The sequence below is a fragment of the Bidens hawaiensis genome, unplaced genomic scaffold (genome assembly GCF_021521415.1).
Source record: "Bidens hawaiensis isolate Kalapana, Puna unplaced genomic scaffold, B.hawaiensis_p1.1 tig00011664_1, whole genome shotgun sequence".
NCBI classification, from domain to species: Eukaryota; Viridiplantae; Streptophyta; class Magnoliopsida; order Asterales; family Asteraceae; genus Bidens; species Bidens hawaiensis.
Window position 1 is genome coordinate 518,414 of NW_027491920.1, and position 26,449 is coordinate 544,862.

The 26,449-nt window shown below is 33.9% G+C and overlaps 1 protein-coding gene and 1 long non-coding RNA gene across 2 annotated transcripts in view; one reads left to right on the top strand and one right to left on the bottom strand.

The window, feature by feature from the left end:
• LOC143538689 (uncharacterized) overlaps positions 1–26,449 on the bottom strand; it is a 164,379-nt gene that overhangs the window by 125,668 nt on the left and 12,262 nt on the right. The gene's annotated exons all lie outside the window — the stretch shown is intronic.
• LOC143538687 (protein ABA AND ROS SENSITIVE 1-like) lies at positions 14,365–20,303 on the top strand. Its single transcript, XM_077032188.1, has 8 exons — positions 14,365–14,531; positions 14,660–14,765; positions 14,932–15,031; positions 15,270–15,474; positions 17,290–17,527; positions 19,807–19,882; positions 19,985–20,031; positions 20,126–20,303. The coding sequence occupies exons 2-8, from the start codon at positions 14,683–14,685 to the stop codon at positions 20,292–20,294; spliced, it is 918 nt and encodes a 305-aa protein (XP_076888303.1). The 5' UTR covers positions 14,365–14,531; positions 14,660–14,682; the 3' UTR covers positions 20,295–20,303.

Below are 26,449 nucleotides of genomic sequence, written 5' to 3' on the forward strand. Positions count from 1 at the left end.
GACCTAAATTAAAGTTGGGCCTAAAAATTTAGGCCCAAATCTTTTTGTTTTTTTAATGATTAATTGATTATTAGACATTTGGACTTAAAAGTTGCTTGAAGTTGGCCTTTTCAATTTGCTTCGGGTTTGTCGATTTTATGCTCAAACTGAACCAAAAATAGAAATTTCAGCTTTTTGGTTATTGAAAATTATTTGGTTTTAGTTTTTTCTGTTTTTGGTTTTAAAAAATGGATTCAATTCGGTTTTACCATTTGGGCATGGAAATTTTGACCTGAAAAAATGGTCTAAAATGATGAATTTGGGCCGAAATCTTTTTGTTATTTAATGATTAATTGATTATTACGCATTTTAATCTACATTTCTTGGAAAACACCATTGTTAATTTCTTCAAATTACAAAAAATTGTTTTTTAATTTTTTCATTTTGGTTCGGTTCCAGTCTGGTCGGTTTTTGGTTAATGTAAAACCAAAACCAAATCGTTTGGTTTTTAAAATAGCATAAAACGGAACTGTCGGTTTTTTATTAGGTTCAGTTATTTTAGAGGGATACATGATCTATCTTTTGTTTTTAACTTGTCTCAACTCTCAGTCCCTGTTGTCGATTGTGCTCGTATCGCCTGCACAATTTTAAATAGATGAATATATATATATATATATTGTTTATATTATTAACATAAGCTATATGATATATATATATATATATAAGTATACATTGTTGGAAAACATGGATTTTAGAAAAAGAAAAAAATATTGGACTAAAGGTCCGAGTATGACAATAAAGGTTATATGATTTGAACTATAGGTTCAACATACTATAAAAGAAAAGGAAAAGATATAGTAGAACATAGTTATAATTGATAATATTATTTAAGTTATTATTCTTAAGTAATAAGAAAAGAAAAGAATACGTTTCTTAATGAAGAAGAAACATAGAGTTTAAGAAAAAGATAAACTAGTTAAACTAGAGGTTTATCTTGTAAAAGAATAGAAAAGTAAATAAGTTAAAAGAAAGAGTTTTAACTTGAAAAAGAAAAGAAAGAAATAATATTTTAAACTAAAGGTTTAAATAAAGAAAAGATGTTTTGAACTAAAGGTTTATAAAGAAATAAAAATCGAGGTAAAGATTTTACAAAAGAGACTAGAGGTCTTAAGCCGGATTGTATATCCGACTAACAAAAAGTTATATTCGTACTATAGGTGCGAGATAACAAAGAAGAGGGAAAGACCCTCGGACAGTGTATTGAAGCTGATCCAAAAGAAAAGGTTATACTCGTACTATAGGTGCAAGATAGCCATAGGAAAAACCCTCGGACGGTGTATTGAAGCCGATCCAAATAAAAAAGGTGAATGCGCCCCAAACTTTACAACTTGTTTTCAAACGAGTCAAACGTGTTAAATGAAAAGGTTTACATGAGACTAAGTGTCTCTAAAACATTTATAAACAAGGGTATAAACACTGGCCTCAGGCTATCGTGTACGTTTGTCTGGATCCTTACATATGTGATGGGCACATCACACCTGGTCACAATTACGCTGCCTGTGGGGAGTATGACCTTGTGTATACGCATAGGCACTCAACTAGTCGAACGATGCGGTGTTTGCTGGGGGGGTCCGAGTGTAGAGACTTGAGTTTATGAATTGTGTTGTTTTAACTTGGTTATTCATAAACCACGATGGGCCGAGACCTACGTAGTCTCGAGGGGTAACCAAGTAAAGAAAATATTTTTAGCGTCAGCGTGTTCACCAGCATATCGCTGACGTATTTTTTTTTAACATTTCAGGAAATTAAAGTATCAAGAATTGGAGCCATTCATGAAGTGGATGTTCGTAAGGTAGAGATGGCTGATTGTTTTAAATTATTAAAACAACAAGATTAAACAAAGATTTATAAAACAAATATTTGGGTATTTATTACCCGATAAGCTTTTTCAAACAAAAGAAATTATATGTTATTAATAATGGTTTCAAAAGTATATAATTATTTTTAAAAAAAGTCTTCCGCTAAAATAATCTCTGATATATTTACAAAATCGGTACCAACTTTTGGTCAGACGTTTAGGCCGTAAGTCGGGGTGTGACATCTATCACAAATTATTAAAATGTTTTATATGAATAAGAGTAATTAATTGTTTAATTTATTACTAAATGCACTAATTATTACTCATATTTGTATGTGAACGTTAAATGAGTTGACCTGCAACACGACCCGAATTTAAATGGGTTGTCACGACAAGACACAAATTTGAATGGGTCGGCACAACACAAATATGTATATGAGTTAGGTTAGGGTTGAAGAATCTCAACACGCTAATCCGAAACCCATCAACTCGCCAACCCAAGAATATTGACACCCTTGTATTACAACCACTAGACACCCGTCATATTACTAACATGGCTGTTTAAATTTCGTTGAATAAGTGGGACTCAAAATCGGCTTGCTTACTTGTTGTGTGGAGTCAAGCTGAGTTGTATAAATTTTTAGTCAGGTAAGCTCACTCGTTGACGCACCCGATGCACATTTTTGCGTTGGATTGAGTGTATGACTTTTATTATTCACACATCTATTTATGTGTCCCTTTAACACCTGACTTTTCATGCTAAAAACACAAAGTCATTGCGTGTCTTTTAATCACTAGCCATTATGTAACATTAATTAAAAAACACATCTATTATTATGTTATTTATTTATTATTATGTTTTTATTTTATTATATTTTACGCCCACAATAACTACATGAAATAATGTGATAATGTTATAATATTAGCTCTAATTATAACAAGCTTATTAGAATAATATATAAACTTTGGAGTTAACAAGAGATAAGGGAATAAGAAAAGTAAGAATTATTAGTCTTAGTGGGATACAAATCTCCGTTACAATCACCTAGTATTTATAGTACAAAATCAACTGTATATACACTATTTCGGGGGAGCAAGATTTCATTATTGGTTTGACAAAGTTGAAAATGTGTCATTCAAAACGAAAGAAACTGTCGGTGTATCATAACACTCCCCCTTGGATGACACCTTTTCAAAACTTCGGGGTCTTGAAGTACTGCCTCATTAAAAACTTTGCTAAATAAAACCCAATGGGAAAAACTTTATCTAAGGGAAAAAGAGTGCAGTATATAGCTTCCCCTCAAGTTGCAGGTCGTTACATCGTTCGTACATGGCGCATGCCAATATCATGGACATGCTTTCTGAATGTTGATGTGGGAAGTGCTTTTGTGAAAAGATCAGCTGAGTTGCTGCTGGATTGGACATATCTCATATCAACCTGATTGTCTTTAATAAGATCCAGAGTATACTCAAAATATCTTGGTGGTATATGCTTTGTTCTGTCACTTTTGATATACCCTTCCTTCATTTGCGAGACACAAGCTGTATTATCTTCATAGATAGGAGTTGGAATTTGATCTTTCTCTAGTCCATAAGAAATCAATATATGTCGTGACATAGATCTTAACCATACACATTCTCTTGAAGCTTCATGCAATGCAATGACTTCAGGATGATTTGAAGATGTTGCAATGAGTGTTTGTTTCTGAGAACGCCATGAAATCGTAGTTCCTCCATTCTTAAATACGTATCCAGTTTGAGATTTTGCTTTATGGGGATCAGATAAATAACCTGCATCTGCATAACCAACTAACCCTTCTTTTGAATCTTTAGGATAAAATAAACCTAAATCAGTGGTTCCTTTTAAATACCGAAAATATGTTTAATGCCATTCCAATGTCTTTTATTAGGGGATGAACTGAATCTTGCCAATAAATTAACTGCAAAAGAAATGTCAGGTCTTGTACAGTTAGTAAGATACATAAGTGCTCCAATTGCACTGAGGTATGGTACTTCGGGACCCAGAATCTCTTCATTATCTTCGCAAGGACGAATGGATCATTGTCAACATTGAGTGATCTAACAACCATATGTGTGCTTAAAGGATTTGCTTTGTCCATATTGAAACGTTTTAAGAGTTTCTCAGTATAAGTTGGCTGATGAACAAGTATCCCATTATGCATATGCTCAATTTGTAAACCAAGACAATATTTGGTTTTTCCAAGATCTTTCATTTCAAATTCTTTCTTTAAAAGAGCAATTGCTTCATTAATTTCTTTTTGTGTCCCAATTAAATTTCGATCATCAACATACACAGCTATGATCACATATCCTGATGTTGTCTTCTTGATGAAGACGCATGGACAAATAATATTATTTGTATATCCTTTGCTTACCAAATAATCACTCAAACGATTGTACCACATCCTTCCAGATTGTTTCAGTCCATACAAGGATCTTTGTAACTTTATGGAATACATTTCCTTAGGCTTTGAGCTTATTGCTTCGGGGAGTTTAAATCCTTCGGGAATTTTCATATAGATGTCACTGTCTAGTGATCCATACAAGTAAGCTGTGACAACATCCATAAGACGCATCTCTAAATTTTTAGAAATTGCTAAGCTGATTAAATATCTAAACGTAATAGCATCCATAACATGAGAATACGTTTCTTCATAGTCAATTCCTGGCCTCTGAGAAAAACCTTGAGCTACAAGTCTTGCTTTATATCTTGTAACTTCATTTTTCTTATTTCGTTTTCTCACAAAAACCCATTTATATCCTACAGGTTTCATTTACTTTGGTGTAATGACAATAGGTCCAAAAACCTTTCGATTGTTTAGTGAGTTTAATTCAGCATGCATAACATCTTTCCATTTGTTCCAATCTTGTCGATTTTTACAATCATCTACAGATTTTGGTTCAGGAACATCATTTTCTTCCATGATATCACTTGCCACAGAATAAGAAAATATATCATCAATATTTTCCATTTCATCTCGATCCCACATTATATGTGATTGACAATTCCTTATTGGAATCATTTATTTCTTCCTGAGTGAATGTTATATTAATTATTCTTTCCTGATGGATGGTTCTGTCAATCATTCCATCCTTAGGGTCAGTATCCTTTTCAGAGCCCTTTCTTTTTCGAGGATTTTATCCTTTGAACCGATTGGCCTTCCACGTTTTAAACGTTTTTGGGATTCATGAGGTGCATTATTATGGTTTTTCTTGCTTGGAATCTCAACTCGAGCTGGAGAATTAGCAGCTGGTATATGAGATTTAGTGACCCTGTTTATATCAGTAAATGCATCAGGTAACTGATTGGCAATTTCTTGTAGATGTATTATTTTTTGAACCTTTGTCTCACTTTGTTTTGATCTTGGGTCTAGGTGTAACAGTGATGGCACACACCATGATATATCTCTTTCTTGGTTTTTCATTTCTCCCCTAATGTCGGGAACATTGTCTCGTTAAAATGACAATAAGCAAAACGTGCTGTAAATACATCACTTGTTAAAGGTTCAAGGTATCTTATGATGGAAGACGTTTCATATCCAACATATATTCCCAACCTTCTTTGGGGACCCATTTTTGTGCGTTGTGGTGGTGCAATAGGAACATACACAGCACAACCAAAAATTCTAAGGTGAGAGATATTTGGCTCATTTCCAGAAACAAGTTGTGTGGGAGAGTATTTATGATTTACACTTGGTCTCACACGAATTAATGACCCAGCATGCATAATTGTATGACCCAAAATAGAAACATGGAGTTTTGTCCTCATTATTAATGGTCTAGCTATTAGCTGTAGGCGTTTGATCAACGACTCGGCTAAGCCATTTTGTGTGTGTACATGAGTAACAGGGTGTTCAACAACAATCCCCACAGACATGTAATAATTATCAAAAGCATGTGATGTAAATTCTCCCGCATTATCAAGCCTTACTCTCTTAATAGTATAATCGGGAAAATGTGCACGTAATTTGATAATTTGAGCAAGAAATTTTGCAAAGGAAACATTACGAGTTGATAATAAAGAGATATTAGACCATCTACTGGATGCGTCTATTAAGACCATGAAGTATCTAAATGGTCCGCATGGTGGATGAATTGGTCCACATATGTCACCTTGAATTCTTTCAAGAAACATTGGTGTTTCTTTATCGACTTTTAATGGCGAAGGCCTTGTAATTAATTTGCCAAGAGAACAAGATGTACATTGAGACATTTTATCTATTTTGTGGATCTTTTGACCTTTCAGTGGATGCCCATGTGTATTTTCAGTTATCCTTTTCATCATTGTGGATCCTAGATTGCCTAATCTATCATGCCATAAGTTTATGATACAAGAATCGCAACAATTTTCTTTGACTGCCAAATGTGCTTGAGGTATATTTATATATGTATAATGCAAACCAGAATGGAGCATTGGCAATTTTTCCAATAGCTGATCTTTGCTTATGATATGCAAATATTTTTCATTATTAACAGTCCTTGACTGAGTATCATATCCATTATGATATATGTTTTTGAAACTCAACAAATTTCTTGTTGATTTTGGGGAAAATAAAGCATTTTCTATTTTGAGCTTTGTACCATTTGGTAATGCTAAATTAGCTTTTCCCACTCATTCTATCAAGTTTGTAGGACCTAATATTGTATTGATGATCCCTTTTATTGGTTTCAGTTTATAAAAATATTTTTTAGATCTAAGTATAGTATGCTTGTCTCCACTATCCGCTATACATATATCTTCTTCATTTGTTTGATCTTGTGCTCCAGTGTTTTTCATTTTAAATCTTGAAAGTATTAAGAAAAATAATAAGTGTATAACGAAGACATTATGATATTTTAATAAGAACTTTATTTAATTGAAAAACAAATAATACATGAATGAAACTACATAACTAAAGATAATGAGAAGTACACTTAATTATTGCATATAATTATTAACAATATTTATTTCAGAGAACCACATCAAAATCTGCAATGCTCAGATCAGCATTGAGATCATCAAAGTTATCAACATGATTAACTTCTTTCTCTTTTCCTTTAAGAGAGGCTTGGTATAGTTCACACAGATGTGGAGCAGTGCGACAAGCCTTTGCCCAGTGGTTTGTACTTCCACATCTAAAACAAGGTGTGTCATTGTTCTCGGACCTACCAGCTTCATTCCATTTATTGTGGTGGTTGGAATTGGTATTCTGTGGGACATGATAATTATTGGCTCTCTGGTTACGACCACGGCCACGGCCACGACCATGACCGTAAGAATTAGTGTTCCATTTGAATGAATGCTTAAGATCATTAAAATGTCTTTTGTCAAAATGACCGCGGCCACGTCCATGGCCTCGTCCACGACCTTGTTCCCATTTATTACCAGAATTTTTATGTGAATTTTTGTGAGCAACATTTGCTTCTGGTTTTGCTAATGATCCTGTGGGACGAGATTGATGATTTTTCATCAATAATTTATTATTCTTTTCTGCTACAAGGAGAAATGCATTTAGTTCAAAGTATCTCCTAAAATTCCGCAATCGATAATGCGTTTGCAAGGTCATATTTGATGCATGAAATGTGGAGAAAGTTTTCTCCAACATATCTCCCTCGGTAACAGCTTGCCCACAAAATCGGAGCGTTGAGCATATTCTAAACAAGGTAGAGGTGTACTCATTTACTTTTTTAAAATCTTGGAACCTGAGATTGTTCCATTCATCTCCAGCAGTGGGAAGTAGAACTTCCCTTTGATGGTCAAATCTGCTTTTTAAATCCTCCCACGAAATGCATGGATCCTCACAATGTGAATACTCAAATTGTAACATCTCATCAATGTGTTTATGGAGGAAGACATCGGTTTTTGCCTTGTCTTGATCCCCGCAATTATTTCCCACTGTTATCGTATCCAAAACACCCATTGATTTGAGATGTTGTTTGACATGTGCCGTCCATGACATATAATTATCTCCGGTGATATTGAGAGCCGAAAATTCAAGTTTTGAAATATTTGCCATTTTATTACTAAACACAAATAAGATAAATATTAGGATTATATACTTATTAAAATTGAAAGAAAATACAGAGGTAAAACTATAAACAGATAAAGAAAAAAGAAAAGATTAAACTCTCTAGGTGGGAGGTTACAAATTAAGAACAATAAGATTATCAACATTATGGTAGTTAACATTAAAACTGGATGAATCATCTTGAAAGCTTTACCTTGGATAAACTTAAGAAGAAGAATGTTTGTTGCAAATAAAATGGGGTTGATAATTGGTTATTTATGGTGAAAATTTAGAGAAATCTGCATTTTGTCTCCCTGGTTTATATCGTCGCGCGATGGGTTAACCCCTGAAAAAGATTTTGCGACCTTTGGGCCCCTATGTTTCTCCGACGGGTCCTTCTGACTCCTGGCGTCAGTTGACCGTCAGTTGACCTGTTATAAAATGTTGAAATTACGTTTTTACCCCTAAGCCTTTAATTCATTTTAAAAAATATCCAAAACCATGTGAATGTCGGGATTCGAACCCGAGACCTCTGGTTTAACAATCCACCAAAACAACCAGTTGAACTAAGTTAGTGTTTGGTATAGCTATACAACCTAAACTATATATTATCACTTTTATCACTTCATCTTCCCCAATTATAATTAGGGTTCCTAAGTTTTAATTCCAGAAAATTGTCATCACTAATAATCACCAATATATCATCTGCACCACCCATACACCATCAAATTCCCACCCATACACCATCAAATTCTGGTAACGGTTTGATCCAGAGGTTATAAATATTGAAACTTGTAGTGAAAGATTAGAAGTTTTTGATGTTGCTCGTAACGGTTTTGAAGGCGAGATCCCGATGAGCATTGTTATAAATACTAGAACTTGTAGTGAAAGATTATAAGTTTGTTGATACTTCTTTGGCCAACGAATTTCGCCGGAACATCGGCCGCGTATGGCCACCGTGCCGACGAGATGACCGAAAAAACGAGATGGCGGTGGTTACCGTGACGTTGATGATCGAAAAAACGAGATGACCGGAAAAAAGAGATTGCCGGATTCCATGGCGGCAATGGCTGCCGTGGCGGCGGCGTAGTGCCGGAGGTAGGGGTTTTGATCCGAATGATTTATGGGTGTGATGGTTGAATTATTGAAGCGATTGGTGGTGGGATTTGAGAGATTTGAGGGTTTTAGTGATGAAATCTAGGGTTTGAGGATCAAGTATGTTTAAGGTTGATGATGATGAAGATGAGCTGATGATGATGATCTCTGTTAATATGATGAGCTACTGCTGTTATTGTTATATGTTTATTTGATGATGATGATCTGCTGCTTTCTTTTTATCTATGTTATTAATATAATATAATAATAATAATAATAATACGATGATGATGATCTGCAAATAGCAGTTTTCTCTTCTAAAATTTATTATTATATTATTACTATTATTATTATATTTATTATTTATTAGAAGAGGATTACTAAAATACCCTTAAAATGTTGGTATTATTACTATAATACCAACAGTCAACTGACGTCAGGAGTCAGAAGAACCCGCCGGAGAAACATAGGGGACCAAAGTTCGCAAAATCTTTTTCAGGGGTTAACCCATCGCGCGACGATATAAACCAGGGAGACAAAATGCAGATTTCTCGAAAATTTATAACCGTTTTACAACGGTTATATTACTGTTTTATAATGGTAACATTACCGTTTGTATGTATGTGTGTGTATATATATATAATATTAATTATTTTAAAGTAAGATTATAAATAAGATATTAAATAAAGTTTATTTTATAAAATATATAATTAGTATGCATAATAATAAGAATAGATTTGTTAGTGTAAATAAATCTAACTTCTAAATGAAATATTAATGTGCATATATAAATAAAAGTTAGAATAGTTTTCAAATTTTAATAACAATGTTTATACATATTACTGTTGTTACTTAGTATATGTATATGCATATATAAATATATATCCAGTGTACATAATTAAAGAAGTGTTTATGATGCTTATGTGGATACCTTTGTGTCTATTACCTTTCTTGATTAGGATATAAGCGGCTCGTGCTGATAACGTGTTATAATATTAGCTCTAATTATAACAAGCTTATTAGAATAATATATGAACTTTGGAGTTAACAAGAGATAAGGGAATAAGAAAAGTAAGAATTATTAGTCTTACTGGGATACAAATCTTCGTTACAATCACCTAGTATTTATAGTACAAAATCAACTGTATATACACCATTTGGGGGGAACAAGATTTCATTATTGGTTTGACAAAGTTGAAAATGTGTCATTCAAAAAGAAAGAAACTGTCGGTGTATCATAACAGATAAAAGTATCTGAAAGTTTGATTTTTTGTTTTTGTTTTATTATAAATTAGTTAGATCTTCCTATCTAATAAACTTTCACCAAAACTCTTTAAAATGCCGCGTGTTATTTTCTAATTATATGCTTTCTTTTAATATAATTCATAATAGAGAAATCTGCATTTTGTCTCCCTGGTATATGGACCACTTCGATAGGTTAAACACTGTAAAAGATTTTGCGAAATATGGACCACTGTGAAATTTTGGCGGGTCAGTCTGTGCCCATCCGTTAAATATTTTCGTTAAAGTTCGTTGATTTGAAGGGTATTTTAGACTTTTTACAAATATAATTTTGGCCGGTCACATCTGTGCCCCTCTGTTAGTTATATTTTTTAAAAGCTTGAAAAAACCAGCTTGCCGGGAAAAATGACAGTCCGACCACCGGGTATTATCTTCTTCCTCCTTCCTCCATACTCTTCCCCCTTCTCCACCCTCCTTCCTCCCTCTTTCCTTCCTTCGTTTCTTACCCAACTCAATCACCACAATTTCCCCACAATTTCCCCACTATTTATATATATACACGACACCATCACCAACACCATCACCGCCATAAACAACACCATCATCGACGCCATCTCCATCACCGACGCCATCTCCATCGCAATATCCATCTCCATCATCAACACCGACCCACGCCGCCACCACCGACGCCGAGCCGCCATCCCCATCCACATCCGACGCCGCCATCCACCGCCGTACAATGGTTTTCGTGTTCATTATTCGGTTCACATGTTTAATCGGAGTCCCACTTGCAATGAGTCTCCGAATCCGGTTTCGGATTCGTCGAATTTCCGTCCGTGTTGTTGTTAATGTCGCCGGTCAAGTCCGGTTGGCGTTCTGTAGAACGTGGAATCTCGACCCGCTTCTCCTACCGTAGTGTTCGGGGTCGAGGTCGGCGCGTAAAATCCCGAAGATTATAATTCGGGTGTTTTGATATATGTGTTTATGTTTTGTGTATGTGTTTATGTATTGTGTAATATATATAAAAGAATGGTTGTGTTCATTGTGTGTTCGGGCTCGGGTTTGGGGATAACTAAAAAACGAGTCGGTTCGGTGTTTTCGGGCGTATAGTTTACTAGAAAACGACCCGTTTTGTCGTTTTTGAGCTAAAATTACAATAAAAAACGACCCGTTTTCGTCGTTTTTGAGCTAAAATTACAATAAAAAATGGTCCGTTTCGTCGTTTTTGAACGAAAAGTTTACTAAAAAACGAGCCGTTTCGTCGTTTTTGAACCAAAAGTTTGTTAAAAAACGACCCGTTTCGTCATTTTTAGTGAAAAGTTTGTTAAAAAACGACCCGTTTCGTCGTTTTTTAATGAAAAGTTTACTAAAAAACGAGTGGTTTCGTCGTTTTTTAGTGAAAAGTTTATTAAAAAACGGGCCGTTTCGTCGTTTTTGAACGAAAAGTTTACTAGAAAACGGCTCGTTTCGTCGTTTTTGAACGAAAAGTTTGTTAAAAAACGAGCCGTTTCGTCGTTTTTTAGTGAAAAGTTTACTAAAAAACGAGCCGTTTCGTCGTGTTTTTGAACGAAAAGTTTGTTAAAAAACCACCGTTTCGTCGTTTTTGAACCAAAAGTTTAATAAAAAACGAGCCGTTTCGTCATTTTTGAACTAAAATTACAATAAAAAACGGCCTGTTTCGTCGTTTTTGAACGAAAAGTTTACTAAAAAACGGCCCGTTTCGTCGTTTTTGAACGAAAAGTTTGTTAAAAAACGAGGCGTTTCGTCGTTTTTTGAACGAAAAGTTTAATAAAAAACGAGCCGCTTCGTCGTTTTTTAGTGAAAAGTTTACTAAAAAACGAGCGGTTTCGTCGTTTTTTAGTGAAAAGTTTATTAAAAAACGGGCCGTTTCGTCGTATTCGGACTCGTTTGATTTTTTAGAAAAAATTGGCCGTTTAAAATACGTTTAAAAAAACCCGATCCTTGTAATCATGCAAATATTATATACAACATCTATATATATGCAGCATATATATACAGAGTATATATATAAAATATATACATACAACATATATATACGGCATACATACATAACAAATATTATATACAACATCTATATATATGCAGCATATATATACAGAGTATATATATAAAATATATACATACAACATATATATACGGCATACATACATAACATATATACAACATACATATACAACACATTCTGTATATACAAGAAACTATTTCAAGTGCTTAATATATATTACATATTGTGTAGTTTTATTAAATGTTAGTTAAGTTCAACTAGTTGGTGTTGTTTGTTGTTAAACCAGGGGTCGGGGGTTTGAACCCCAACCTCTACACGAAATTTGGATATTTAGTTTTAGGATTAATTATAGACTCAGGGGTAAAAGTGTAATTTCAACGTTTCTTGGTTAGTCGACCCACGGTCAACCGACGGCAGACATCTCTTCTTAATAACATAATAATAATCACAAAATTCATTGGCAACACCCTTTCCATCGTTCACTCAGCCTTAACCCTAGCCGGCTCTCAAATCTCCATCGTCGATTTAAACAACTCATCAATCATCTTTTCAAGTTTACAGGTATCCGATTTGTACTCTGATGGCATTAGCAATATCCGATTATACATTCTCACAAATTCATTCGATTCATATGTAATCGTTATACTAACCCTAAGTTTTGATTTACAGATTGGATTATACATCAAGTGAAATATTGAGCATCGTCTTCAAGTTTAAAGGTGTTACAACCATGTGCTTCCTGGTATATCTCAATTTTTGTTCATTAGATGTTTTTGTTTAGGTGTCTGTTATTTAATTTTTTATATATATTATTTGCAGCTGAAACTCATGTTGCTAGGCCTATTTTCGTTCAACCACAGCCTAATCCAGTAAAGAAATTCCATTTGAAGGTAAACATCATTATTCCCATTAATAGTTATTAACCAAAAATATGCAATCATGAGAAAGGCTAAGATAGTAACCAAACAATATGAGTTTGAAATCAAAGATTTCCAAAGAAATCTCACCATCGCAAGTTTGTTGCTCCAACAAAAGCTTAATCTAAATTTTGGGGAGGTTAATGGGAAATTTATATAATGCCACGAAGATTTTTGCAAAAAAACTTATTATGATTTATATAGAAATGTTGAAAGAAAAGGAAAATTGGTTAAATATGACAATTATGGTCAATGTTGAAGGAAAGAGACAATTTTTTTGTTAACAACTAATACTGGACATATTATAAATGTTGAAGAAAACAGATAATTAATTAGGTTACTTTTGGCATTTTGGTCAAAGTTGACTTCTACCATGTCAAAACTACTATCAGGTATGATTAGGATAGTCAACAAAAAAATTTGGAATATAAAGGGTAACTTGGTCAACATGAAATTCCTATATTTGGAAAAAAACATTATTAATTCTGAGTTTATATTCATAATGTATATTTTCTGGTTCAAAGTATTTCATTGAAGTTAGTTAAATACTTAACATGCTTGGTTTGTAGTGCTGAAACTTATAGTAATGTTGTGTTGTTGATATTTGGATTATGGGATACAAGTTGGTTAAAACTTGACCTCAAGAACTGGATCATAAGAAGTTTGGCCCATTTGTCAAAGAAATGAAATTTGGAATGAGCTGATCACAATGATTGGCAGTTAAAAAGGCGATGACTATAATTTAAAGGAAATATCATATTGAAACTTATATGTTTTTTGTATATGTACGGTTACTTTGAATATTAAAGTTGGTATTTTGGTTTGTAATAAGGTCATAAAACGTATGTCATTGTTCTTGGAACAAATTGTTTAGATTTCATTTTGTTGATAGTAGATGGGTTAAAAAACTTTACTTGGGGAATTGCCCCAATAAAGTATTTCTAAACCTCTTTTGAATTTTAACTCGACACATTGCAATTCTTGGCCCAAAATGTTTGAGCCTAAACACATTAACAACAAAAATTGTTTAATTAATCCTTAGCATTCTTTATTATCTAACTAGGTTAAAGCCCGTGTGATACACGGGTTGGTAAAAAAATAAACATTTCAATTTATAACATTTATGATGTAGATTATAAGATGGATCATAGATTATTGAGTTTTAAATTTATGAAATTTTTGTTGTTAATGTGTTTAGGCTCAAACATTTTGGGCCAAGAATTGCAATGTGTTGAGTTAAAATTCAAACCCAACTGTGTTTTAACCGCTAACAAAGGCAAAAGTCTGCCACCGGCAACTGACCTAACCTCAGTATGATCTAATTGGGTTTGATTTATTATTATATTGATGATGATGATGAAGATTGAAGAAGAAAAACAATCGGAGTAGCAGCGGCGGCGCAAAGGGTAAACACGACTTGGTCTTTATTTATTTCATCATCAATTTGTTTCTGCAAAATACCAACCGAATAATACTGTAATAAATCTCTAACCCTAACTCTAACTAAGTATTATTATTATTCAATTTGTTGCAGAGTAGTATATTATTAATTAATTAATGGATCCGAAGAAGGCACTGTATCGCGCTAAATTGAAAGCACAAAAACAGCAGGACAAACGTATCGATTCTCCTCTCATAAGGTAATCATTTTGCTTGATAATAATAACATCAGATGTCTTGTAATTTAGTTTTCATGTTTCTTTAACACTAATAGATACTTCTGACTTCCACTTAACTTAACTATGCTTGGTTTATATTAACATAAGAAAGAGATGCTGTTCTTCGTCCACGTTTCTCTTTTTCTAGGTATAATGAATCTGACCTCCCCGTCTGTAAAGTTTGTGATGTTGTTCTCAAATCCGACTCTGCCTGGACTGCACACCAAATTTCTGCAAAGCATCGTCAGGTACCATTTGGAACTACATATATTCATCAAATATACAAATTATGATGATTAATTAGTATTCACCTATTGATCCTTAAGTAATAGATGTTGATTTGCCACCAAATGTGTTTGTGTTACCAGCGTTTTCGTTTGCATGTGTGTGTGTCTACATATATGAATGATTGCTCTATTTTTTTGATTGCTCTTTTTATTCTCTTCCCTCTTAAGTTAATAATAATAAAATTGCTGATTTTGACAGGCGATTAAAAACGTAAAAGAAAAAGCCGCTGCAGCTACTCCAGTTGACAATGTGAAATCCGCAGATTCTACAATACATAATAAAGCTAAACCAGAGCATCCTGCTGAGTCATATCAAAGTCAAACCAGACCATCTCAAGCTCAGTCAACATCTGCACTCCCTTCCGACTTCTTTGATAATCCAGGGAAAAAAATAAAACAAAATGGTAAAATCACATCACATTATCATCATAATTTTACAAGTATTTAAGTGGACTGGTTAGGTGTGATATTTGGGGGGTGGGCATGGGTCGGTTTCGGTTTTTAGTTTTCTAGGGGCGGGCAATGGGCGTGGGTTGGTTTCAACTTTTTTGGTTTTCAAAGAGGGTTTGATTCGTTTGCGCTTTTATTATTTGGCCTTTAAATTTCGCTTCGAAAAAATGGCCTAAATTAAAGTTGGGCCTAAAACTTTGGGCCCAAATCTTTGTGTTTTTTTAATGATTAATTGATTATTAGACATTTGGACTTAAAAATTACTTGAAGTTGGCCTTTTCAATTTGCTTCGGGTTTGTCGATTTTAGGCTCAAACTGAACCAAAAATAGAAATTTCAGCTTTTTGGTTATTGAAAATTATTTGGTTTTTTTGTTTTTGGTTTTAAAAAATGGATTCATTTCGGTTTTACCATTTGGGCATGTAAATTTTGGGATGAAAAAATGGCCTAAAATGATGAATTTGGGCCGAAATCTTTTTGTTATTTAATGATTAATTGATTATTACGCATTTCGATCTACATTTCTTGGAAAACACCATTGTTAATTTCTTCAAATTACATAAAATTGTTTTTTAATTTTTTCATTTTGGTTCGGTTCCAGTCTGGTCGGTTTTTGGTTGATGTAAAACCAAAACCAAAACCAAATCGTTTGGTTTTTGAAATAGCATAAAACGGAACTGTCGGTTTTTTATTAGGTTCAGTTATTTTAGAGGGATACATGATCTATCTCTTGTTTTTTACTTGTCTCAACTCTCAGTCCCTGTTGTCGATTGTGCTCGTAGCGCCTGCTATAGTGAATAGCTTAGCTTATAGGTGATTCCCACTAAATGGGTTGTAGCGACCTCATAGCGCTAAATAATGGTTTCAGTTATTTATTTATATATTTTTTAAATTATTTTTTCGCTATTTTGGTGGTATTTAATAATTATAATTGCTATGGGTATTTATTGATAATAATTGCTATTTTGGTGGTATTTATCGATTCTACTTGCTGTTTTGGTGGTATTTGTTGCTACTTTTTTTCCCTAATACCTTATCGCTAAACATCAATTAGCCTCCGCCATTTCATCGCTATCGCTACGTAGCGTATGGGTAGCTTGTTGCTAGTAACTAATATTGACAACTATGGTCTCAGCTGAGTACTATCATTAATTAGTTATATCTTTATATACAACAAAAGAAACTGTTCTTTTTTGCAACTAGCCATTGAATATAGGGAGAATTTGATATATACCTTTATGAACTTAGTGAAATATCATTATACCTAACTCAAACTTAAAAAATCATGTATGCCTGTTTTTAGTGAGTATTTAATTTATGGCCATTTACCCTGATCAAGTATATGATTTTTTTAACCTGATTTAGTTTTCAGTTTTACTTGTGCCGTCATTGGTTGAAATTTTTTTAAAGAAAGCGGAGAAGGTCAAAAGCTACTCGTTTAAAATGAAATGATTAAATCATATTATTTAAAAACATTGTTGATTAGTAAATATAAATTTTTAGGGTTAAAACAGGTAAATAAGAAAATATAAAGTTTTAGTAAGTTATGATATTTCACAAGTTCGCAGGGGTGTTCATGGAATTCTCCCATTACAATGTTCACATATTTGTTCTCTTAAATAACGAATATGAAGGTTGGTAAAGAGTAACTGATGACAAACATTCTCTGTTTTGGATAAAAGTATACAGTGGGCTATTTGTGTAATTTCTATGCTAATTGTATATATCATTTCTACCGAATACTGAAATTGAGTGTTGTTCGTTGGGTAGAAACTAGTAATTCCAAGCTAATTGACAATGCTAAAAAGAAAACACCGGGTTCTGTGCAAGCTCAAGCTGCGTATCCGTTTGATGGCGATTATAACAAAACAATTGAAGTCTCGAGTGGCATGGTTTCAGAGACAGTGGGTGCTGAGACTCAAACACAGGCTCTTCCTGAAGGCTTCTTTGATGATAAAGATGCTGATCTTCGTGCACGTGGGATCGCTCCTGCTAAGCTGGATATCAAGTAAGTCCTCAGATTGTATTGGTTTTATGATTATTTGTTTCTGTTAGTTTGTTTCCAACACAAGCAATTGGCTTATCAAAACAAGGGTTCAAAATCACTTTTAAGTTGTTTAGAATTTTCTGATCAAGTTTATGATCTTTTGGTAGAAATATACTCTCTAGGCCTGTAAATGAACCGAACGTTCAGTGAGCCGTTTGTGAAGGGTTCTAAGGGAAATTCGTTTGTTTGATAAGTGAACATTTTTTTGTTTTATTAATTAATTGAATGGATGAACATGGACACATGTTTTGTTTGTTCATTCACATTCGTTTATGTTCATTCATGGCACGAACATATGTATGTTCGTGCTCATTACTTTCATTCATATATGCTTGTGTTCGTTACGCTCATTCATATGTGTTTGTCTTTGTTACGTTCGTTCATGTTTGTTCGTGGTTGTTATGTTATATATGTTCGTTTATGTTTGTTCATTTATATCCAGTTGTTTATGTTCTTTTAAATACTAATAGAAACCTTCAAGTATATAAAGTATATACACACGCACACACACACACACATATAGGGAAGGGATAATTTGAGAACTTGTTGAGTTTTAAGAACTTTAAGAGCTTCATTCTTAACCACACATTTAATTAAAAAGGTTAGATTATGTGGTTGAGATTAAATCTGATTAAAAATTTAAGTAGGAGAGAGAATAAAGATGTACAGTGATTACACTAATTTAAACGTCCGTTACACCTATGTAAAAAGTCATCTTGGTGCGTAAAAATGTTGTAATTTTTCTACGTATATGTAACCTACATATATTACATATATGCATAAAAGATTCAAAAGGAAAAAAAATTGTTACGTTGAGTTATTTCGAGTTCTTAAAACTCAAAGTGGTTCTCAAAATAATTAAACTCTAAGGGGGCGTTTGGTTCGCTGAATGTTTTCAAAAGGGATTGGAACTGGAATTGGAATTTGAATGGAATCCATTGTAATTTTATGTGATGTTTGGTTGATAACTAAAATTAAGGAATTGGAATGCTAATAATGTAAATTACTATATTAGCCTTATCGTCAAATCTCCACATCCTCCCTGCTATCACCATTCCTAGAAATTAAACCTTAAGACGTTTGCCCCTGTTAGATATAGATTTTAGATCGATATTTTTGGGATAAAAGTCAGAATTTTCATTTAATATACACATTACGGTAAAGCTTTGGTAAAGAAAAAAACACGGTTTCAATATATTTTTTTTTATTTTGGTTGGCTGGAACTATTGTTGAAGCCCCCAAAGTGGCTAAAACAGGGTTATGTTAGTAAACTTCAAACATTCCAATAGAATGTTTTAACTTCCATGGGTAAGTGTATGGAATGTTGAAATCCAGAGAATGGTGGAATTAAATATGATTTTTTATTGAACAACTTCCAATTCTATACCCAATTCCTGCAAATTCCGCGGACCAAATGGACCCAAGAACTCCTAACACCGAATTATTTCATTTATTTATTTTTTATATTTAATATTATTTTTGTGATTTCATATATGTAATCACAAGTTTGCATATGTTTAAATTAACAAATTAGATATATATATAATAACCAATTTGCACGTGTCTAAAATCTTTTATATATGTGTAAAACTAATTTCCATAATTACAATCCTAAATTTACATATAGTAAGTGACAAAACTACCCTCAAATAATATTAATATAAATAAATGGCTGGTTTTTAAGAGTTCTTAAATTTTGTGTGTTTATGTTTTTATTTTTTTCGTTTACGCTCATTTACTGTTCGTTTAGATTCTTAATTAACGGGCATGAACAAAAATTAAACGAACATGAACATGCGTGCTCGATCGGTTCATCTACATGCCTTATATTCTCCAAATTGTAAAAAAAACGGATATTGAATGTATAGAAACTGTGATTATCACTCAGATATTCCATATTTACTAGATGTTATCACTTGAGTATGAATCCTTTGAACATACTTGAATTATATGAAATACACTTTGAGGTTAAATACTTCATATTTACTAGAGGTTATCACTTGAGTACACATCCTTAGAATTACACGAATTTTTAAAGAAAAATAAAGCTTCCATTTCTAATTCTATTGGTCAGAATTGGGAGACAAACAATTAAACATAAAGCAAAATTAATTGTTGCTATATAAACTAGATGGAATATATTTTGGTCTCTAAGTTTTGACTAAGTGATAATACAAAAATGGAATTATATTGTTAATTTTCACGAATCAGCTAATTTTATTCATTAAAAATCTGAGCAGAGATGAGTACAAGGAATTTGAAAAATTGATACAAGAAGACTTGAAGGAGGTTGACAACCGCCTTGAAGAAGAAGAGGTTTTGATAAATATTTTCGTAATCAATATCAAATATTCATTTGTTTCACTTTTCCATTTGCCCGCAATTCTAATGTTTAAGTTTGTAATGATAATAATGCAGTATGATGCAGCTGAGATGATTGAAGAAGCAGAAACTGTGGAGCAAAAGTAAGTGGTTTTTCGGTAAAGGGTAAAATCATAAATAAGAAAATTATGATGGCTCATGAGTGACTGAAAATAAAATACGTGCAACTTATTGCAGGTCTTATAGGGAGAGAGTGGAAATGTTCAAGAGGAAGAAAATAGAGCTGAACAGGTCAGCAAAGCGCGTTAAAGAGGTTAAAGTGGTGGAGAAGGAAAGTAGCGTCGATGAGTCATCGAGTGATGAAGATAGTGATGATGCTGTTGACTGGAGAGCTAAACATTTATAGGCATTATTCTGTTTATTCACTTGGCGGTAGCTTTCTCTTTTCTATCTTTGTGTACGGGTGTGTATGAGTAGGTTTTTAAGTTTTTTGAAAACCGTTTGGTTTCGGGTTTGTCATTTGTGCTTTAAATTTTTGGGCCACAAAATAATGATTATGGGTCTTAAAACTTTGGTTATTTCGGTTTGGTTATTGCCTTTTCTTTTATAACGGATCGTTTTTCAGTTTCATATACATCCCTATCTTTGTTCCTTTGATAATCTTTATCAATTCAGAGGTGATTAAGTGGGCAACGGGTCAAACTGTATTTTTTTGTGGGTCAGGTTAACCCGCAAACATCTTGTTTAAAATGGCAAATTATGTAATAGTAATCTGAAGTTTAAAAAATCACAACTTTAGATTGTTATTACAATAATATTTTGCTTTTAAACAAACTGTTTGTGGGTTGCCATTGGGCTTCATAATTTTTTTCAGTCGGAAAACAAGTTTAGTTCAAAATAATAAACTCGGGCCTAAACTTAAATTTTTAATAGTTAGTTGATTATTACACATTTGGACCTATAATATTTGGTTATGACATTAACTATTTTTTAAAATTGATTTTTGGTTCAATTCTGTTTGGGTTTTTTGGGTTTTCATTGATAGAAAAACTGAAACTTAACTGAGAAAATGGTTTCTTAAAAAAGCATAAAATCAGATGGTTTTTATTGTTCGATTATGTCGGTTTCGTATGACCCCTGGTTTGGATGTTGTAATCACTCGATGACACCTCCCACCTGTTATTTTCAAGCAATTCAAGTTCAAAAAAATTAAACCGGGTTGGTTAGTTCGAATTTAAAACATAACCAAAATTGACCCATTCACTAGTATACTGTCAGTTGGGAATACATTTGTACTCTTTGTGCATAGATTCTCAACTACTTTCATTTTTCAATATTTTTTGCAGATTAGCGTTTTTGACTAAGCGATTGAGCTCACAAAATGAGATGTTAATGTCGTTTTAAATATTAAGCAAAGGCAAAGGAGACGATTACTATTGTAAACTGAACTTTAAATGTGACAAAGCGTCAAGGGTGAACGAACATGTTTGATTGATATATGATTACATTTCTCTGTTATGTGATGCTTGCATCTTTCTTCCTACTCCACAAATCCATATCAACACTGTTTTTAACACAGGTTTGTACGACTTGTTATGTGTGTAGTGATTCTCCGACTTTGTCACTTCTAACACTGGTTTTATCTTAATAGTTGTAAATAAACTTGTAAAGATTCATTTTTGATTTGATAAAAAAATACTAAGTTTTATTGATCGGTTTAGCAACATGTTTGCCATTGAGTTTGAAAATTAACTTATTAGCTTTTTCAAAAAGCCATTCTGAAATGCAATAATTTGTGGCTTTTAAAAAAACAACTTTTTAATTATTTCCAAAAGCTAAAATAATAATGCTTTTTTGAATGCCACACTTTTTTTTAACTTATTGGCCTTTTGTAAGTTAATAAGCCAATAAGTTGTTTTCAAACTCAATCCTAAACATGCTCTAAGATAGACGTGTTTTGGTCGGTTTTCTTAGTTAAACGAAAATAAACGAAAAAATTGGTTTCGGTTTTTTGTTTTGTTTTGGTTGGTTTTCTTAGTTTGGTTTTGATTTTGTTTTTTTTCCTTTTGTTTTGGTCATATTTAAACCAACACGTGTTGACCTAAATCTTGCTCCGACCCGACTCTACCAACCCGAAACATGTTCGGACTTGACCCCTTTCGACCCGAACCGAATTAACCTTATATGTATCGACCTATTCCAACACAATCACGTAACATATCATATTTTATAAGATTTATAAAGTATATCAATATCATACTCAAATTAAAGAGAATAAAATGCTCGTTTTAATGATATAATCTTTCAAAAACATATTGACGTGTGAAAAGTTATGTCCGTTAAAAAGTCATGGGTGGTAGTTAGCTTAAAATAAGGGCTAAATGTGTAACTATTCTTTAAATTTACAAAAAGTGAGTGAAGTTGAGATACTAAAGTTGTAATTATCTTTTATAAATGAAAGTTATTCTTAAAATTATTTGCATTATGGCTTGCACCTAAAACAAAAAATCTTGTAGCTCTTAATTTGAGAGGTCATTAAGTCCTATATTATATATAGTATTAATCCAGATATCGCGGTCTAATAAAAATAAGATTAAAAGAGTGTCATATTCACCTTAAATAGTTAGAGTAAGCAATGTATCAAACCACGAAGAGTGAGTGATCAGTGTGTAGTGTAACGGATTCTTAATATTATGAAGTTATCAATTTATGAAGTAGTAGTTTGGAGTGATCACACTGGCAATGATTGATTTGAAATAAGCAAACACTTAACAAGTTGTAACAATTTAAGAAAATCACACCTAGGGTTCAAGTATGCAACTAAACAATCATCTCATGTCATTTAACAAATTAGATATTGGTAAACAAATCTGGTTAACTGAATAGTTGAGGAAACCGTTTAATCCTTGTTGGAAATCTTGTATTAATAATCAACAGAAATAAACGAAAATAAACGAAACAATCAACACGGTAACCGGGCTTGTGTTTAACACAATTCCCTTAAACAGATTCTCGGTCTGTTTCCAGGGTACTCCGGTTCGAAACAGAATCGGTGCTCTGCCGGACTAGGACACTTGCCTGAAACGAAGTCGGAAATAATACTGTTGCAGTAGTAGGAAGAAGATGAAGTGTGATATTCGTTGGTGTGTCTACAAATGAAGAATGACCATGGTATTTATAATCAAAACTCATAACCAGATAATCAATTATGATTTATGGCATTCAAGACTATTAAAGAATAATAATATTCTTATTATGACCATTAGTGCATAATAGATAAATGAATAATAAAAATCATAATCATTATGATCATTATTGGTATTGACCAGACCAATCGATTTGAATTTCAAAAAAGAATTCAAAATAATCGTCTCACGCGGGCTCGGGTTTTCGGAGTTGCATTCGTGTCCGCGGGACGTGCGGGCAAGCACGAGTTCGATGGATTTCTAGTCCAGAAACCCAAATTTGCACCCCCCTGCGCGCGCGTAGAACTTATGGTAAAACATGTCACAAATAATTCAAATGGATGTAAGGGCTCCACCTTATAAACCATTCATTATTTTGTTCCCAAACCGATGTGGGACAAACCTTGACCACTTCCACCACTTCCTTCATTTACACACTTAAAACTTCCAACAATCCCCCACATGAATGGAGGTAGAAACAACAACGTTATCCGATTAGATTTCAGCAGTTGAATCTTGCATACAATAGGTAGGTGATATCCTTTGAACCTTTGCTTATAAAGCATACTTAGCCCACTGGCTCTGAGTAGACGGTGATGTCTTTGAACTCGTCTGCCGTTTGTGTAGACGACAATACACTTCACACAAGACTCTCCCTGACAAAGTCAAGTCCTCATAGTTATGTTCGTTATGGTCATGAACATGCACCTGGTTCTACAAGAGCTATTAAGTGTTGTGCCCAACAACACCCTTCGAAGCGACCCCACTTCTCTCTCACATAGGTGATTCACCATGTATGACTACCTTGGTCGAATCATTAAAAGCCATATGCTTAGCCTCACACTTGTCACTCTTAGGAATGGACTAGGAAGGTTACCTTGCTACATGGTAAACTCCCTTTTTAAAATTGTAGGGTTATCCCCCCCACAGTGACCGCACTAATTCATACAAGTAGGTTTTCCTATTGAACTCAACTCTTGGGATCTCCAGTCTGTTGAGTTAGGTGTCCTTCGCATGAACTTTAATTTTCAAGGGCTTTAGTCCCATTCCCATGGACGACTTCTGAACTAACTCTCTACTTAGGCCTTTTGTTAGCGGATCCGCAATATTATCCTTTGACTTCACATAGTCAACAATGATAATTCCAATAGATATTAGTTGTCGTACCGTATTATGTCTACGTCTAATATGTCTGTTCTTACCATTATACATTGTGCTATGAGCTCTGCCAATTGCCGATTGGCTATCTCAATGTATACAGATGGCCGATGCCGGCTTAGGCCATCTTGGTATATCCTCAACAAATTGACGTAACCATTCTGCCTCTTCACCCGCTTATCTAGGGCGATGAATTCTGATTCCATCGTGGATCTAGCTATAACCGTTTGTTTAGACGATTTCCACGATATAGCAGCACCTCCAAGCATGAATACATACCCACTTGTTGCTCTGGAATCATTCGTGTCAGATATCCAATTTGCATCACAATGTCCTTCGATAACTGCAGGATATCTGTTATAATGTAACCCGTATTCTCTAGTGTATCTTAGGTACCGAAGCAACCGAATCACACAGTTCCAATGACTTGAACTTGGGTTGCTTGTGTATCTACTTAGCCTGCTCACAGCATATGCTAAGTCGGGTCTAGTGCAACTCATAAGATACATCAAGCTGCCAATAATTCTTGAGTATTCCAACTGGTTAACGGGTTCACCTCTATTCTTAGCTAGATGTTGACTCGTGTCAATGGGAGTTCTGTCTACATTTGAGTCATTAGTATTAAACTTCTCAAGAATGTTGCTCACGTGATGTGATTGACTTAAAACAAGTCCATTTTGGGTTCGTGTGATTTTAACTCCCAAAATCACATGCGCCAAACCAATGTCCTTCATGTCAAATCTTGCTTTTAGCATGTTCTTTGTGGATATTATGATTTTGTCATCACTTCCAGCAATGAGCATATCATCTACGTATAAACACAAAATGACATATCCATCGGATGTGTCTTTCACGTATACACATTTGTCACATTCATTGATTTTGAACCCAGCATCAAACATGACATGATCAAACTTTTGGTGCCATTGTTTAGGAGCTTGTTTCAATCTATACAAGGATTTCACAAGTTTACATACTTTCTTTTCTTGCCCAATGGCTATGAAGCCTTCGGGTTGTTCCATGTAAATCTCTTCCTCTAGATTTCCATACAAGAAAGCCGTTTTTATATCCATTTGGTGAACTTCCAAGTTTCTAATGGCGGCAATGGCAAGCACCAACCTTATAGATGTTATTCGCATAACCGACGAATATGTATCAAAGTAATCTAAACCTTCTCGTTGTTTATATCCTTTGATCACCAACCTTGCCTTATACTTATCGATGGTGCCATCAGGTTTCATCTTCTTCTTGAAGATCCATCGATATCCTAGTGGTTTACATCCTTGAGGAAGATCCACTAGTTCCCAAGTATGATTTTGTAAGATAGAATCTATCTCACATTTGATGGCCTCCCTCCACTGAGGTCCTTCAGCGGAATTCACCGCTTGTTGATACGTTTGAGGTTCCTCTTCTACCATGTAGGTAAGGAAATCAGGGCCGAAGGATTTTTCAGTCCTTTGCCGTTTACTTTTCCTGATTTCAACCTCCTCTGTCTCAGATTGTTCCTGAGGTTCATCTCCAGTACTCTCGTTTTGAATACTTTCCTCACCGGTCTAGAATAGCTCGGTTTTCCTTTATCCGAACATGGGAACTTATATTCAAACCATGATGCATCCTTTGCTTCTATTATGGTGCCATTGTTTATTCCGGGATTCTTGGAATCATGCACCAGAAATCGATATGCACCACCGGGAAGGGTATATCCTATAAATACACAATCCTCGGTTTTAGGTCCTATTAGTAGGCGTTTTGGTGGAGTCACCACTACCTTGGCTAGGTACCCCCACACTCGCAAGAATTTATATGGTGTTTAATTCTCGTCCATAACTCATATGGAGTTAAATCTTTCTTCTTATTCGGTATCATGTTTAAGACATAATTAACCGATAAGATTGCTTCCCCCCACATGTCCGGGCTTACCCCAGAACTTATCATCATGGCATTCATCATTTCTTTCAAGGTTCGGTTCTTACGTTCCGCTATGCATTTGATTGAGGGGAGTAAGGAGGCGTGACTTCTTGTATGATTCCTTCTTTTTCACACAAGTCAATAAAAGGTGAAACATATTCACCTCCTCGGTCACTCCTTACTCTTTTAATTTTTCCGATTTAGTTGATTCTCACTTCGGCTTTAAATAAGATAAACTTATCAATAGCCTCGTCCTTACTCTTAAGTAAGTAAACATAGCAATATCTTGTACTATCATCAATGAACGTTA

Bases quoted from the DNA above. Each gene is read 5' to 3' on its own strand.
- LOC143538687 (XM_077032188.1), top strand. From the start codon at position 14,683: ATGGATCCGAAGAAGGCACTGTATCGCGCTAAATTGAAAGCACAAAAA. The intron at 15,475-17,289 runs GTAAAATCACAT...TTCGTTGGGTAG, and splicing joins GAAAAAAATAAAACAAAATG to AAACTAGTAATTCCAAGCTA. The intron at 20,032-20,125 runs GTAAGTGGTTTT...AACTTATTGCAG, and splicing joins GCAGAAACTGTGGAGCAAAA to GTCTTATAGGGAGAGAGTGG.